Source organism: Culex quinquefasciatus, chromosome 3, assembly GCF_015732765.1.
Source record: "Culex quinquefasciatus strain JHB chromosome 3, VPISU_Cqui_1.0_pri_paternal, whole genome shotgun sequence".
Lineage (NCBI taxonomy): Eukaryota > Metazoa > Arthropoda > Insecta > Diptera > Culicidae > Culex > Culex quinquefasciatus.
The window spans coordinates 140,526,603-140,543,536 of record NC_051863.1 but is presented as its reverse complement, the minus strand read 5'-3'; the positions used below and the strand labels follow the sequence as shown (position 1 = coordinate 140,543,536).

The following is a 16,934-nucleotide window of genomic DNA, read 5'->3' as shown; positions in this document are numbered from 1 at the left end:
ATCAATCGATCAATTTTGTTCTCTTCCGCAGGGATGTTACAACGCACTGATCGACTGGATAATGTACAACCGAAATTTAGTAATCATCGTGGCCATCGGGGTGGGATTGGTGCAACTGTTGGCGATATTCCTCGCGTTCTGCCTATGCAAGTCAATCGAAAAGTACCGCGGTATGCGGCTGTAAAGCGGATCCAAACACTACAACAACACGCGTGGGATCAAGCAGCAAGAGAACAATTCATATTGTAGAGTAATTAGGACAGAATCTCAGCGCGAGCCTTTAGCCAGGTCGGCGTCGGGGCGGAACCAATCACACATTACGTTCAAAGCAAGATTAGACTTTTTAGCCGGTAAGACTAAAGCCGTTCGACAACGCGAGAGACAGAGAGAGAGAGGAGAAGGGTTATCGAACGTACAAGTGCACTTCTTTTTTAGACATCATCAGAAGAAACACGATGGCCATTGCGTTAGCTGCGAAACAAAGCATACACAAACACTTTAGACATTCAGAGAAAATTTTTGGCTAGATCTTTCAAGAGGGAGAAACGGAGAAAAGATTTGTTTTCTTTCACTTCCGAATCGGCAGCATCGATTGTAGACGCGTGTAAAAAGCAGTAAATCGACTATTTTTACAAGCATGCTTTATTGATTCACCTACAGTAAGTTATGTAATGGTACATAAATTCGAATATTCGATTTTATATCTACGATAACCAATTGTTTTTGTTAAGAAAATAAATACATTAATTTAAAAACACTTTACAGACTTTAATACTCATTGACCTGCGCTCCCTTTTCAATAGCCATGAATTTGGCCTGCCAACCGGTTCCTCCAAAGTTTTGCGTTTGCTTGTACACAACTTGCATAATGTTACTCTCGCAGATGAATGTCGCTGGCGTATCTCCTCCGCAGTGTCTTCGTTCCTCGCTAACAGCCTCGCCCTTAACCTTCATCAACTTGACATAATCCGTGCCGCACGTGGTCTTGCTGCCCATATCAAACACGTCGAACTTGAAGGCAATGTGCATGTTTACCGGAACCGTCACCGTCCACAAACAATCCATCCTAGTTCGATTGTTGTTTGGGTACAGCGGACTAGTGAACACTCCTCCATAGTTGAAGATCTCCCCCCCACATCCACGACCCTTGTCCGTAGCCAAATAAGTTGCATCCAGCATAGTCGTTGCGTACTCTGCAGTAGACGCCGGAATATCTATCGTCAACGCGTTACCTTCTGTAAAAATGGGACTTGGCGTAACGTAATTGCACAACAACGCCATCTGCTTGTCCTTCCCCAAACCATCGTATATCCGAATTCCTTCCGTCGTACAGTCGGTCGTGTGCGTATAGAACATTCCAAAGTACAGCGCAATCGTGTAATTCTCCGGCACTTGGATCGTCAGCGTGCAATGTTCGGTTCGGCTGAAATAGTTGTTGCCGATGCGACCCTGCAGCCGGGTAAGGTTCTGAGCACAGATCTGATTCTGTCGCACTGCCAGCTTGAATCCCTTGTCTTGGCTCGCTTCATCACTCTGAAACTTGACGTATATCTTACTAGCTGCCGAGTGATACGTTGCTGGCAGCTCGTTCTTGCCGCAGTAGATGTGGTGGGCGTTGGGATTTCTAACTCCCTATTAAAAAACATGTTAATCTCCACTCAAATACTGAAAAATCATAAACTTACATGATAAAACGAAGATTTATGCGCATGAGTTGACTTTCCTCGGAACACCAAATCCTCTCCAAGGCCTTCATATATGAATGACTTCAGCTAGAAAAACACACAAATTTGATTTAACATACATTCAAAACAATCTTAAATCACCCATACATTAGCATCAAACACTTCGATCCGATCGGGGCACTTCTCCTCCTGGTCGTTGTAGTCCTGCAGCTGCAAGTCCTGGAACTCTACCGTGATGGTCTTCCCAGCCGGGACCTCCAGCATCCACATGCACTTGCTGTTCGGTGGGTAGTTTCCACTGCCATAGTTGGGACTCTTTAGGTATTCCAGCTGACCACTGGACAAGTTGTAGTATCCAGCCCCGCACGGAGATTCCACCAGCGAAACCGTAGCGCCAAATCCGGTTCCCTTCAGGGAAGAATCCGTAACCAACCGGGCAAACAGTGCTGAACTGAACGTGCTCGCTGCCTGAGGCAAGCTGTGTCCGCAGTATTTTCCGATCAACTCGCCAAACGGTCCCGCTCCGTCCCGAACTTCCACAAAGTTGTCGGAACAATCGGTTACGTTACGCTCCGATCCCACGTGGAACTGGTTGAAGGTGAGCTGTACGCCGAAGCCCTCCGGTGCCTTGAACGAGTACTGGCAGTCCTGGATCTTCTTGTTGTCGCTGCCTATTACGGTCAAGTCGTACTGTCGAGATTTTGTGTCCAACGTTATGTCCCGATCACAATCATCAAAGTAAAGCACCTTAGCTGAGAATCGATGACTACCGGAAGAAAACGGTTCAGACCGGTAGTAAATGACTCCATGGGTAGCTTGTTTAATACTAATCATCGGAGCGTGGGCAGTAATGTTTCCACAGAGTGTAGCTAATTTCTTTTCCGGCGATCGTTCCAATCCTTTGTACACCTCTACACTATCGAAATAGCAGCCATCCGAATGTTCAATATCAAGTTCTTCGAACCTTATCACCACCTTCTTTCCGGTCGGTATCGTGATGTTCCACGCACAGGTAACGGTGTTGTAACCATAAGCAGTAGTAGTACCCGTCATTTCAGGACTCTCTATTTCAGTTGATTCAGTGATTGACCCTCCGCAAACGTCCAGCTTGTACTCAAACTTGAATCCACGTGACTCCAGCCAGCGATCAGTTTGGAACACCACCGCAATTCGATTCTTATACTTTAACCGACCCGGAGAGTCCTCCTTGCAATAAGTGCCCACCTTTTCCCACTGGAAAGGCTCAAAGTACTCCTGCTGTTTATAAATCGTTACATTGTCGTACATGCAGATCGAAGTTTGGGGACCATTTTCCAGCGAGAAGTCCAAAAAGTTTACCCTTATGAATGAATCCTTCTCCTTCGTTACAAACGTGTAATTGCAAGTTTTCATCCTCTCGTAGTTCAGCGGATAGTTCGGACTGGTCATTATTCCTCCCACTCGGTCAACCTCATACACTCCACCGCAGTTCTGCTCCCACTGCACAGTGAATCCATCACTTTCAACGGTTGCATCCGTTCGGAAAATCACCCTCATCATAGATCCGGTTGAGTTGAATGGTTTCGGAGTATCCTTTCCACAAACGCGACCCAAACTCACCCACTCATTGTTGACTCGATCAAACACCTCAATATGATCCTTGGAGCAGTTTTCACTCTTCTCCAGACTGTATCTTCCAACAAAGTACATCCCAATGTGGTATCCATTGTCGGCTTGCATCGTCCAGATGCACTCCGTGTTCGGCAGGTACTTCCCGTTATTAAGCGCAGATGCAAACGCGTACGAATTCTTGTGCAGTGTGCCACCACAACCGGAGGACATCTGAGCCAACGTCAATTGGAAATTACCACTGGAGTTGTAACTCTCCGAGTGGTACTCTACAAACAAATGCGGTCCTTGGGTCGTGAGCGTTTCAAAACCGGTGTCCTTGCAGAACCGACCCAACAGTGGGCTCATCGTATTTGGTCCGTTGTAGATCATCATGTATTCGTCGTCACATGATTGGTTAAGTGCAAAGGTGGTAAAAAGAATACTGATGATACTGTTTTCCGGATAGTTTACATACCACGCACAATCAATCGGGTTTACAACGTTACTTAACCTATTTGGACTACTTAAATTCTTGAACTCAGCTCCAAACATACCACCACACTTGTGTACTTGATATTGCAGCTTGAACTTCACCTCGCCCAAAAACAATCCTTGCCTAGCCAAGATGGATACATCGGAAAATGGCGACCGAATTACATCCGTTGCCGTAGCATTTCCGCAATACTTTTTCAGGAATGCATTGTGACCGAACGATCCAGATCGTCGGACGAATATTCCACGCGTGTTCATAGTACACGCACTACGGTACGTCCCGGCACTCATGTCTCTGAAATACATCGCCAAAGTACCGTTCACTGCGGTCGTCCGTTTGTACTCACAGGTGTAGCTTGTTTGGTTGATCGGGGTGGCAATAATTCCTTGGTCACCTTCCAAATTTCCAACACAAATCGTAGGGTCTTCACTGCTAAAGTGCAGCTTAAATCCTCGATTTCCCGACGCTATCCGAGACCAGAAGTTGATCATCATCGTGTTGCCGCTAGAGTAGATTGGTTGTTTGTCGTAACCTCCCATCACAAACTTGATACGGGAGGCGTAATCAAATCCATGATAGAAGCCAATTCGCTGCAGGTAACTCGCACTCAACGTGGAGAGATCCAAATCTCTAAACTCGACCTTAATCCGGCGACCCTCGGGAACGGTAATTCTCCACTCACAGAATCTCTTCAGCCTCAAACCATCCGCCGGATACCCGGGACTGGTTATGTCACCGGAAGCAGCGTTGATTTCACTTCCACATCGATTATCGGTAGAGCTGAACGTGAGCTTAAATCCGCGATACATTGTTTGAGCATTGAACGAGGTGAATACGACTTTCATCAGGTTGTTTTCGGTGATGATCGGCGGTGGCAGCTGAGTACCACAGAAGGTTCCCTGATCGATGTCGGTATTGTTCTCCCCGGGAACTATCGAGTATATTTTAATATTATCTAGCGTCGAACAGTTAGGGCCACTTGGCAAATGGAGATCTTGGAATGTTACATTTAGGATTGTATTCATGCTGCCGTGAATGTAATATTCACAAACCGTCTTCGAAGGGTATCCTCCTTGGACTGGATAATTTTTAGATGTTATGGTTCCTCTCGCAGCATGGAATGAGCCTCCACATGGAGAAAGAGACACGCGCAGCTTGAATCCATTTCCAGGATCCGAAAAGTCAGTGAAATATTTCACTCGTAGCATGTTCGATGTTGTTAGCTTCGATTGAACGACCTCTGAACCACAAGTGGAAACTAATACATCTGCATTTGATGTTCCTCCGTCTCTTAGTTCCACGTATTCCTTTTGGCATAACGATGAATACTTCAAGTTAAACTGTTCAAATTTGTACACCAACGTTTCTCCACTCGGTGCCATGATCGTCCAAATGCATTCACTGTGTGGGAAGGGTACCTCCGGATAGCGTGGTGTCGTAATAATCGTTGAATTGTTCTTTCTGAGCAAAATGTTCCCACCGCAGTCCATACCGACCTCACGATACGAAAGCCGGAAAGAGTTGGAAAGGACATGTCCGGTGAAAAACTTCACAAACGCTCGGTTACTCGAAGTGTTCACCATCTGCGGTATGTCGTTGCCACAGAATGCTCCCAAAAGTGGCGAATATTCGTCTATTCCATTTTTGATCGTTACAGATCCGACACAACCATCCGCTGTTTTGCCGATTTTGATCGCATCAAACTGGAACTGGATTATTCGTCCCGGGCGTACGGTAATGTTCCACATGCACACCGGATCCAGGAATCTGGCCATTGTCTGGTTCGTATTAACCACTGCAGAAACTTCTATAACGCCATTTGGCTCCGTTACGACACCACCGCATCGCAAGGACACGAATCCAGTGAATCCGGTTCTGTTGTTCAAGTAATCTGTGTTGAATGCAACTTTTAGGAACGGTTTACCGTGGAACGCTGACTTGACTCGATAGCCGAAGGTGCATATTTTCTCCGGGGAAGACCAAGAAATCATATCCGAGGATGTTGAAATTGCCAGATAATCCGATAGACATGCGTCAGTCTCTTCCAGATCTACATAATCAAGCTTGAGCATTGGATGCAAGGTTGATATGGACGATTGGAAAATCCAGCTACAGTTTAAGCTCGTTCGATAGCCATCGGGATATCCAGGGGATGTCAGATTATAAATAGTTGAGTTTTCACCTAGGACAATCACTTCATGACCTCCACAGAACCCATCGTCTAAGATGGTTGCAGCCGTTACGGAGTCGGCTCCGATTTGCATCCAGTTCAACAAAAACTTCGATGGCCCGTTAGCATCCGAATGGTCCAACCGCAAGTAAACTACATTAGATGTAGACGTGAGAGAGTCCGGAATCGATGTTCCACAAATCTCTGGTATTAGTGGCTCGGCAGTGTCGTCGAAGCCGTCGTAAATCTGAAAAATTGAAGACGTACAAATAAATATAAAATCATGTTACTCGTTGTAGAATACCTCCAGTTGTCCCTCACAGGAATCCATAAACTTCGAGTCGATATCAACGTCGATTAATTTAATTGAAATCACCGATCCCACATCGACAATTATTCTCCAAGAATGCACCTCATCGCGTGCATAAAAGTGAGGATAGGTGGGCGATGCAATGGACCCACTCCTTCCAGTTAGTTCGTTAAAGTGATCTATGTGTAATAAAATTGTTAACACTCAAAGAAATCAACTCTAAAAACTGATCATACCATAAGAATACTCTGCCAGGAAACCCTTAGCCACACCTTTATCGCTTGTTTTAAATTTGATCCACAAACTGTTCGCCGAGGTGATATTGGTCATCGGTTGGTCCCCGCAGTAATCCCCGATCAATTTGCCACTACCAGAAGACTCTCGCACCTCGAGATAATCTTCGTTGCAATTGTCGGACTCCAAAATGTTAATTGACTCTACGTACAACCGAATCATATTTCCCGGTGCAGCCTTCAGTTGCCAAACGCACTCAACGTTCATGGGGTACGAATTGGGATAGTTTGGCGATGCTATCTGACCGGCGAAGGAGTGAAGTTCTCCACCGCACGCTGGAAGGACGATCGTGATAGATATTGTAGGACTTAAAAATTTTATCTGACCTACCATTGTCCAGTACGCTGTACGACGCCACCAGTTGAACTCCCATCAAGTTGTACATATTAAAGTCCTCCGAAGTGATGTGCACCACCAGCGAATTTCCATTGCTCACGATCACCGGTGGAGTCTTGCTGCCGCACCCACTGTACCGTATCGGGCCTTCGAAAGTGTCACCATCGTGGACGGTCAAATTTGCCAGACAATTGCCATCCACCTCAACGATGTTCATGTGCAACACCTGCAGGGTAACGTGTCGTGTCAACTCATTCGCCGTCAAAACCCAGGTGCAGTTTTCCGACTTGATCTTTGCAGTATTCTCCAGCGAAATCATCCCGGAGTCCGTTACATTGATTCGGGAGCCACAATTCTAAGTTGAGGGATGAAATTGATTTTTTGTTCAATAACATTGTGTGAAATACTCACGATCGAGAAGTTGGCTCGGAATCCCTTTGCTTCCAGTGTTGCGTCCGACTGGAATGCCACGAGCATCTGATTACCCGAGGAGATGACCGAGGTAACGTTCGAAGCACTGTCGCAAATGGTCATCAACAGATTGGCCGCGTTGCGGTTAGGTCCATCGTACACCTTCAAATAGTCGTTCGTACAGTTGGGACTTTTGATCATGCCAATATCCTCAATGTTAAACTGAAGAGTGTGAGAAGGATCCGTCGATATGATCCACTCACAAGATTGGTTACTGGGGTAGTTCTTGGGATAGTTTGGAGAGTACAAATAGCCCTGATGCACCGTAAGCGGACCTCCACATTCTAGAAGATTTTAAAGATTTTCAAAAAGGTATTATCAGCAGATGAAAATGCCAACTTACTTTGAGGAACTACTCTGTAGCTTGCCTCGAATCCTTTGTAAGTATACGAATGATCGCTGAAAAACTTCACGTACAACGTGTGGCCAGCACTAACCAGCTTAACCGGTTCCTTCTGGGTATGGCAAAGCTGGGTTACCACCTGGCTAAAGTCTTCCGTGTTAGATATGGTGAGTCCATCGAAGCGGCAATTACTCGAAGATTCCATGTTGAAGCTGTTCACCATCAACTCGATGGCAGTTCCTGGAGGCATCGATATCGTCCAAAGGCACTGGGTGTCCGGTGGATACTCGCGTGGATAATTGGGTGACGAAAATGTTCCACCCGGTTTGGTAAGGATTCCTCCACACCCGTTGATCTGCCACTCCAATCTAAATCCACCATTTTCTCCGCTGCCATCAGTGCGGAAGCCAATTTGCAATGTGGGACCCTTCGAAGTTATCTTCGTTGGCATATGGTTGCAGTACTTGTTCGAAACAGGTTGTTCGCCAATTTGCTCGGTAATTTCCACATAATCGAAATTGCAAACATGTGAATTGTTTTTATCGAACAGCATTCCATTCTCAATGTCAAAGTGAGAAAACTCCAAGTCTATTTTATTACCAGGTGGAACCGTTATTGTCCACAAACAGTCCGCTTTGACGGGGTATTTGTCGGGGAAATTCGGTGACTCAATCACACCACTATAACCGGTTATGTTCCGCTGGCATAAGATTTGATACTTGAGATGAAAACCTCTACCCTGATTGGTGTCATCGCTTTTCATTCGCAAAAATGCATGGTTGGACGTGGTATCCAACTGAATGGGATCCGTTTCACTTGTGCAGTACTTTCCCATACTTGTTCCAGCGGCATCCCGTCCATCGAAGATCTCCAAGTAATCGTACCGGCAGAGTCCATGACTTTCAAGTTCCAAATCAGTAAACACAATATGAATTGCGGACCCTGCACTAACACTGATTCTCCATGAGCAGAGGGCATTATTTCCATACGGTTCCGGATAGTGTGGTGATATGATAGAGCCTCGAGCCGAGGTTAATACACCACCACATCCAGTTGCTGTTCCATCCCACTCAATCTCAAATCCTTCGTAATTCCGAGACGAATCCGAATAAAACTTTAGGTACAGCTTATTGCTGAACGAAATCAGCCCGTTGAAGTCATCCGTGCCGCAGTACTTTCCAATCAACGGTGAAGAAGCTGTTCCACCATTGCGAATTTCCAACCCATCAAACCTGCACGCACTATGCTTCTCCATGACGAATTTCCGCACGTTGAGTTGAATCTGCTGACCCGGTGGAACCGTAATGACCCATTCGCAAATTTTGTTCGACGTGTACTCTGGACTCCCCGGAGACTTTAGCACCCCGAAGGCGGTATAGTAGTTACCACCGCATACTACAAGTACAAATCAAATAAGAATAAGTCAAACAAAAAAGAAGATTCTATACTTACGCCTCTGAACATCGACGAACGTAAACGACAAGCTGAATCCGTCCTTCGTCTGCGAGCTGTCCGACTTGAATCGGATCGTAACCACGTTCCCACCGCTAGTGATGGCCGGAGGTTTCGTGACTCCGCAGTACCGACCAACAAAACTATTGTTTCTGGTTGAATTGTCGTAAATCTCAACAAAATCGTACGCACAGTTGGTACTCTTCTCCAGATCGAAGCTGTTCCACGTCAGCTGGATGGCATGCGTCTTGGGCGCCACAATGACCCACCGGCAGTCCGCATCGGGGATATAGCCACCGCGTTCCGAAATCGAAGGCGATCGAATGGTACTGTCCTCGGAGGTGATAACTCCACCGCAAGCAACGTCCACGAAGGAAAAGTTTGCCTTGAATCCTCTATCGGACACGGAAATATCCGACACGAACCGCACGAACAGTACATTCATCGAAGATATGGTCCGCGGAGGGATTTTCGACGAGCAATACCGACCAAGAAGTGTACTATTTGAGGGATCGAAGCTGTCGTAGATAGCTACGTAGTCCATTTCACACGCCGGATAGCTGTGTCCTTCTATTGAGAAGTCAGTGAAATCAAGTAGAATGGCTTGGCCAGGTGGAGCTTGTATAACATAGTCGCATTGCTTCAATGCTTCGTAGTTGTTCGGATATCCCGGGCTGGCGATTTCAACGCCCGGTTCAGTGAAAATTCCGCCACAACGGGTCTTGTAAGTCAGTGAGAATCCTCCGTGAGATGTTGACCAATCGCTGCGGAACTTTATCAGCAGATTGTTCGATGTTGTTGCGAAGGTTGGAGGTGGTCTATCGCCACAAAATCTCCCTAGAGTTGGATCATCAACCGTTCGTCCATCGAACATTTCCAAGTAATCGAACTTGCATGAATCACTCGACTCGAGGTGGAATCGACTGAATTGTACGGTAATCTGGCTTCCTTTTGGCAACTGAATCAAGTACTCGCAGTTCAAGTTGTGAGGGTAGAGATTGTCCTCGTAGCGTCTTGGAGAGCTGATTTCACCTTCTGAAGTGGTGAAAACTCCTCCGCATCCCGGAACTCCTTCAATCACAGAGTAGCTTATCTGGAAGCCGGCATCGTTGTTATCCTCGTCAGAGTGAAAATAGATCGTCGCTTCATTACTTGGCGTCACCAGCGGCTCTGGGTGAGATGTATTGCAGAACATTGCCAGCACTGGGGACGTTGCGTTAGCTTGCTCTTCATCGCTAGATTGGATACCGTCGGTTATTTGCACATAATCATATTGACACGAGTCGTGTGCCTCCAATTTCATTGTGAAAAAGTGAAACTGCAGCCTCTTCCCGGCTGGAGCTTTGAGGAACCACTTGCAGTCCCGATTTGGAGGATAGTTACCAGGTGATCCAGGAGAGGCAATTACTCCATGACTCTTCACCGCTTTTTCACCGCCACAAACGGGATCGATACTGTCCCAGTGTAGCTCAAACCCTCCATGGGCAGAGCTGTTATCCGATCGGAACCAAAGATACAAAAAGTTATGCGTAGACATGAGATTACCATCTCTTGGAAGTTTATTTCCACAAAACCGGCCAATGTTGTGCGCTGCGGACGTTTTGCCATCATGAATCTGTAACCAATCAAACTTGCATTCGCTTGAGGACACTGAGCTCTCCAGGTCGAATCGAGTGAACGTGACGTTCAAAATTTTAGTATAATTGGTTTTGATGAGCCACGCACATCGCGCGTTGTGATTGTAAGTTCCATTATCAACCGGATATCTTAATGTACCCGAATACGAGTCCAATATACCGCCGCAAGCTCGCGATGCTCCCTGGCAGCGAACTCCGGTGTAACCTGCTGAACAAGCGCAAACGTAGCGGTCCATGAACGGAGTACACGTACCGCCGTTCAAGCAGGGATTCGGCACACATGGTGAGGTGAGCCGTGCACAGTTCGGTAGTGCAGTTCCCGGTGGGCAGCTGCAGTTGTAGTTGTTGGTGCCCACCGGTGTACATGTTCCGCCGTTCTTGGATTCAAATATAAAAATTAATTATGAAGGCATTATACGTTGGCAATACTAGATTTACCTTGCAAGGATTCAAGTCGCACGGACTCAAGGTCGCCCTGATGCAACCGGTAGGACCAAATCCTGATCCTTGATAGCCCGGGGGACACTGACAGGATACGACCTCGGAGAAGGCCTTACAACGAGCTAACGGATGGCATAGTCCAGGGGTGCACCGGTTACCCCGCATCGTGCACGTTTTCCCATCACCAATGTAACCCAAAGGACAGCTGCCACATTTGTACGATCCCTGCATCAATTATGAAGATTAAGAATTGAGATACTTATTTAAGTATTCCTGTACTCACTCTGGTATTGATACAGGTCACTGAAGGAGTAGTACTGCAACCGCCATTATTAGTCTGACATTCATCAATATCGACGCAGTAAAAGCCATTCCCGCTATACCCCGGTGGACAACCTCCACAGACAAATGACCCCGGCAGGTTGATACACGTCACTTCCGGATCCTTAGAACAGTGTGGCTTGGATTCATTGCACTCGTCAACATCCACCGAGCAAGCCGGAGTGACTCCGTTAGTTTTCCAACCCTGCTCACAGATACACTTGAAGCCGGGATCTTCCTTAATCTGAACGCACGTTCCATGCCCACACAGCTCATTCCCATTGGCCATACAATCTTTCGTTGGACTATTACAGTGAATACCCTGCCAACCACTGGCACAAAGACAGCTGTAACTTCCGGGAGTGTTCTTACACGTGGCCCCATTCTGACACCCCAGATCGGTTCCAGCAAATTCTGAACATTCATTCACATCCGTGGCGCACGTTGGTCCCTCCCAATTCTTCGTACACTGACAGATGAACGAATCAAACAGACTAATGCACGTTCCACCGTTTTGGCACGGACTAGTTTTGCAGTTATTTTCACGCAATTTGGTCATCAAGTTCGTAACCTTTCGCTCCAAAGCCGTCAGTCGTCGATTGATATTGTTGATACGTCCACGTGCTCGAATGCCATCGTTGGAATCAGCAGTCCTAGAAACAGCAACAAATTGCAATTCTTCCCGGAACACCAATCACTCAAAGCCAAGTCCATTACCCATTTTCCAGCACGGCAACGCGCTTAAGCAGACCAAACGGCCCCTTTACGGCGTTCATCAGATACTGCAGCTGGGCGGCAGAACCCTCGATGGGCGTTGAATCGCCAGAAGTCGGAACCATCGACGAAGACGACACGTTCGAGAGGCTCTGCAGCATTTTCAACAGATTGAGGTCGCCCACGTTCAGGAAGCCGTTGCCCTTCATCGAGATCGTAATGTTCCGATCAACGGCCGACTCGATTATCAGGTGGCCATCGCTCGAGATTAATTTCGGCCTGACGGAGAAATTACAACGATTATAACAAAACTTTTGAGGATCAACGATTTTCAACACTCACTGATTTTCATAGTAACATGTCGCTTGCATAATGCAAACCGCTATGAACACGGCCCAGTTCAAATGTCTCTTCATTTTTGCAAGATTTTTGCACACTTTAACCTTTCATGTTAAATCAACTTTGTTTATATTTTCACTACCACTTTTCACTTCAATTATTAACTTTAAACTGTTCTTTCACAACTAAACTTTCGCCGGCGACTACCAACGGTATTTATAGTGCTTGAAAAAGGGGCGTTTTGCTCTATCTTGCTTCTGATAAAAGTGAAAATTTAAAAAAAAAATGCAGCCTGTCGAGACAATACTCCCACTCTCGGTAAAATAAGGTACATTTAAAAATGTAAAAATTGACCTAAATTAGAAAATAATGTTATGAAAAGCTGAAAATTTCGCATATTTTATTTTAGTTTAATTTACTTTTTCAATAAAATCCATTATATCACGGAACAAAATCCGGTCGGCGGATCCGAAAAATTTTCGCGATGAATTCGAAAACAATGCATGTTTTCAAAATCATGAAAAATGTTTTCGATTTTGAAATAAATGTTTTCAATACCGAAGCAAACTGTTTGCGGAACCGCAACCACCATGTTTGCGGCGCAATTTTGTTTGGTTCGCCGCAGCCACAATGCGTTACGCTGTCAGAGTGTCAGAATCAGCTGCCTGAGGTGCGCTCGCAAAAAATAAACAAACGAAAAAAATCGTTTTTGAAGCGTTTGAATGTTGTGTATTTCTGCGGTGGCGAGTAAGTACTTTTTATTAAGTATAAGATTATTGGAATTTTACCTCACTTCTTATTTTACAGCACAAAAAGTAACAAGAATATATAAGAATTGAATAACCGTTCAGTTTTTAAGAAACTCAAATCATACTTCCTAACGAATGGAAATCAATACTTTTCATGATAATATTTTGCAGCTAAAAGCAAAATACATCACAGCATAATGGATTATAAAATATGATAGTGCTCCCAGAAATTATATGAAAATTGTTGAACATAGAAAATAATTTCGGAAAATATTGAGGGTTGGGCTTAGGCTAAGGTTGAGCTTTAAAAGTATATTTTTTTATAAAATTATATCTCCTGCTGGTTTAACTTCAGAAAAAAAAAACTTATGAATTTAAACGGTTTTAAGAATCCATCTTTGTGTCATAAATTTTCAACAGTTTGATGAGGACACATGGTACCGGTGATTTTCTTATATTTTAATCGACAATAACATCATTTAAACATCTTCAAACTGATGTTCACTGTTAAGTTTCACATTACTTGTTTAAAAAAAATGCTTTTGAGTCAAAATATTCAAGATTAAATATACATGTAATATTGTATCTTATACTTTTCGTTCATATATAAACAATAAAAATACAAACGAAGCTAAAAAATGTTCTATTATGGAAGTGAAAATTCAATCTGACATAATTAGTGCGATTGGATGAATGAACTTGACCTACAGATAAGTTTATCTGGCCATGTGTTATGGATATTGTTCAACAAAAAATAGTGGGCACGTCAGTGTTAGAACGGAAATTTCAAGGAAATCTATCGTAAAAATGTTTTTTTTTCGATTTGGTCAGTTTATTTAAACTGCTAATTTCAAAAGGTTTTAACCTTGGCAATATTTAAAGGAAAGTTTAAGTGACTTTGACATTTTTGCTGATTTAACATTTATGAAACCCCTTTAGAAATAGGCTCTCTGAACATGCTCCAGTCGAAATAAATCAATTTTAACTCTTTTTCTAACTCTACTAATCCTAAAAAATATGGAGCATAAAATTAATAAATTATTTTAAAACACCAAGCCTTTCCATAAAATTTGTCTCTGTACACTCACTGTGTGTTTCGCTGAGTACTTGTACAGAGCCAAATTAGAAGGCTAAAAGACTTGATCACACACACATACTTCCTCAAATGGCCCTTCGCTGACTTAGTTTTCCGTCCTTTATATCTTCTTCTATGACTCTTAGTCGACCTATCCACCTAAAATTTCATTATCTTTCTTCTAAAATTTGCGTCAGCTTTCACCGATAAAGACCGATTAAATTAAATTCACATAAAATTAAATGGAAAGATCTGGCGCCTCCACTTAATTTCTATACAACGTATGACGGAAGCAAAATACTAAAAAATACGAGATTTATAAGTAGAAAGTTGTGTTTCATCTTCCTTATTATGAATATATTCAATCCATTTTTTGCCTTCCTCACCTTACTGAGGAAAGGCTATAAAATCACTCGAAAAATGAACTTCTCAATTAGACCTCCTAGACCCACCTTCATGTATACCTATCGACTCAGAATCAAATTCTGAGCAAATGTCTGTGTGTGTGGTGGGATGTTGATCAAAAAATTGTCACTCGATTATCTCAAGACTGGCTAAACCGATTTTGTCCGTTTTGGCCTCATTCGATCTGTCCTGGGGTCCCATAAGTCGCTATTAAAAATTATGGAGTTTAGTTAAGTACTTCAAAAGTTATGCTAAAAAAACGATTTTAACAAAAGTTCGGAAGATTGTAAAAAGGGTGGTTTTTGTAAGAAAACCCGTCATGCTATACATTTTCAGAAAGGTATTTAAAAGACCTTTTCAACGCGTCCAAGACATTGAAGATCTGGCAACCCTATCAAAAGTTATGAGCACTTAAGTGTTATTTACGCACTTTTTGGAGGCCGGATCTCAGATATTTTGATGGAAACGTTGTCCGGATCTCTCATGCGACCTAGCGTTGGATAGGTTATCAAAAAACCTTTCCAACGCGTCCAAGACATTGAAGATCTAACAACCCTATCAAAAGTTATAAGCACTTAGGTGTTATTTACGCACTTTTTGGAGGCCGGATCTCAGATATTTTGATGAAAACGTTGTCCGAATCTATCATGCGACCTATCGTTGCATAGGAAATCAAAAAACCTTTCCAACGCGTCCAAAACATTGAAGATCTGACAACCCTATCGAAATTTATAAACACCTAAGTGTTATTTATGCACATTTTGAAGGCCGGATCTCATAATCATCTCATCTTATCTTATGATATTCATGCGACCTATCTTTGGATAGGTAATTAAAAGACCTTTTCAACGAGCACGAATTGGATTGAAGATCTGACTACCCTATCATAAGTTGTAACCACATAAGTGCCCTGCAATATGAAGATCTGACTACCCAATCTAGTGGTATGAATAATGAGTCAAAATTGATAAAACTCTAAAAAACACCGCCATTTTGTGTCTATTTTGGATAGCACCCTTTAAATGTGAGGAAGGCACCAACCACTTAAGGGTGGATTAAGTAACGTTTTTTTTTCAATTTAAAATATTCTGCAGGAGAAAATGCTTTTTTTTCAGAAAAACGTATTTTCCCATATAAATTACCATGGGAGGAGGCACATGGTGGCTCAAACAAATTTGAATAATTTGTAAATAAGCCATATTATTTTTCGCATTTTAAAATGATTTGCATTTATTATACCTTTAAATAACCTTTGACTTAAAAAAGTTATTTTAATCATAATTTTAAATTTTTATTTTTCAGTTCCTAATTCTTTTAGTATGAAAAACACATTTTTTCTTACACCACTTTTTACGTATAAATCTCCGATTTATAATATTTTGCTTCCACCATACCATTCTGTTTGTACTGCCAATATGCACTTAACTACAGCCAGCACAAGTGAACTGAAAAAAATATTCAAAAACTTTTACTATATATATAAGGCTAGTATGCTGATCGGGAGGAAAGGGGTCAAGAAACAGCTTTACGAACAGCAGAACAAAGGAGAGAGAGCGATTTCTTGGGGCTTTTCTTCACCCTCTCTGACTTGCTTGCGCTGCCGCTGCTGCCCATTTGATTTTTTTCTTGACCGGTTCCTTCCGAAGTGCGTATACCGCTATATATTATATGATTACAGTATTTTTGCATTTTTGTAAACATGTTTGTAATAGGTCTTATTGACATAGTTACACGCAGAAAAATATTTTGTAGAATCAGCCTGTACGAGGTTTGATTCAACATAAATATTGTTGAATATAATCAACGCCGATTTTGCGATGGAACAAACCTTGATTTTCTCAATTCCACAAAAGTCTTTTGTTGTTTTGAAAAAGTTGCTTTGACGTTTAGCGTTGATTCAACAAAAATCTTGATTTTCAAATCAACAAAACGTTTTGTTGATTCAAATATGCTTTATTTTTCTGCGTGTACTATTAATTAAATAAATTTATATGAAAAAATGATACACTCAAACCCCGATAGTTTGACACCAACTGTTGTCAAACGAACGGGGTCACTTTTTAGTTCACACACACTTACAAACGTTTGGTTTCATAATGTGCGTGAGCG

The 16,934-nt window shown here is 43.3% G+C and overlaps 2 protein-coding genes across 3 annotated transcripts in view; one reads left to right on the top strand and one right to left on the bottom strand.

Annotated features, from left to right (window-relative positions):
- Positions 1-757, top strand: part of LOC6033565 (tetraspanin-18) — a 68,097-nt gene extending 67,340 nt beyond the window's left edge. For both annotated transcript variants that reach the window (XM_038259324.1, XM_038259323.1), the window contains exon 8: positions 32-757. In XM_038259324.1, coding sequence (XP_038115252.1) covers positions 32-184 — 153 coding nt within the window. In that variant the 3' untranslated portion in view covers positions 185-757. The remainder of the gene's footprint in view (positions 1-31) is intronic.
- On the bottom strand, positions 620-12,673 carry LOC6033567 (cubilin homolog). The gene is made up of 13 exons (XM_038261236.1): positions 12,600-12,673; positions 12,261-12,536; positions 11,506-12,196; positions 11,220-11,447; positions 9,145-11,158; positions 7,693-9,087; positions 7,290-7,633; positions 6,873-7,233; positions 6,485-6,817; positions 6,243-6,427; positions 1,833-6,185; positions 1,686-1,772; positions 620-1,632 (listed from the first exon to the last, which is right to left on the bottom strand). Exons 1-13 carry the CDS (start codon positions 12,671-12,673, stop codon positions 769-771), a joined length of 11,205 nt encoding a protein of 3,734 aa, XP_038117164.1. The 3' UTR covers positions 620-768.
- Between the last annotated feature and the right edge of the window lie 4,261 nt (positions 12,674-16,934).

What these genes read in the sequence shown, in the direction of transcription:
- LOC6033567 (XM_038261236.1), bottom strand. Translation starts at nt 12,673, where the DNA reads ATGAAGAGACATTTGAACTGGGCCGTGTTCATAGCGGTTTGCATTATG. An exon ending in GTACAGCGTACTGGACAATG is followed by an intron (nt 6,818 to 6,872) that starts GTAGGTCAGATA and finishes TCGTCCTTCCAG; the next exon opens with CGTGCGGTGGAGAACTTCAC. An exon ending in CCTGTGAGGGACAACTGGAG is followed by an intron (nt 6,186 to 6,242) that starts GTATTCTACAAC and finishes TCAATTTTTCAG; the next exon opens with ATTTACGACGGCTTCGACGA.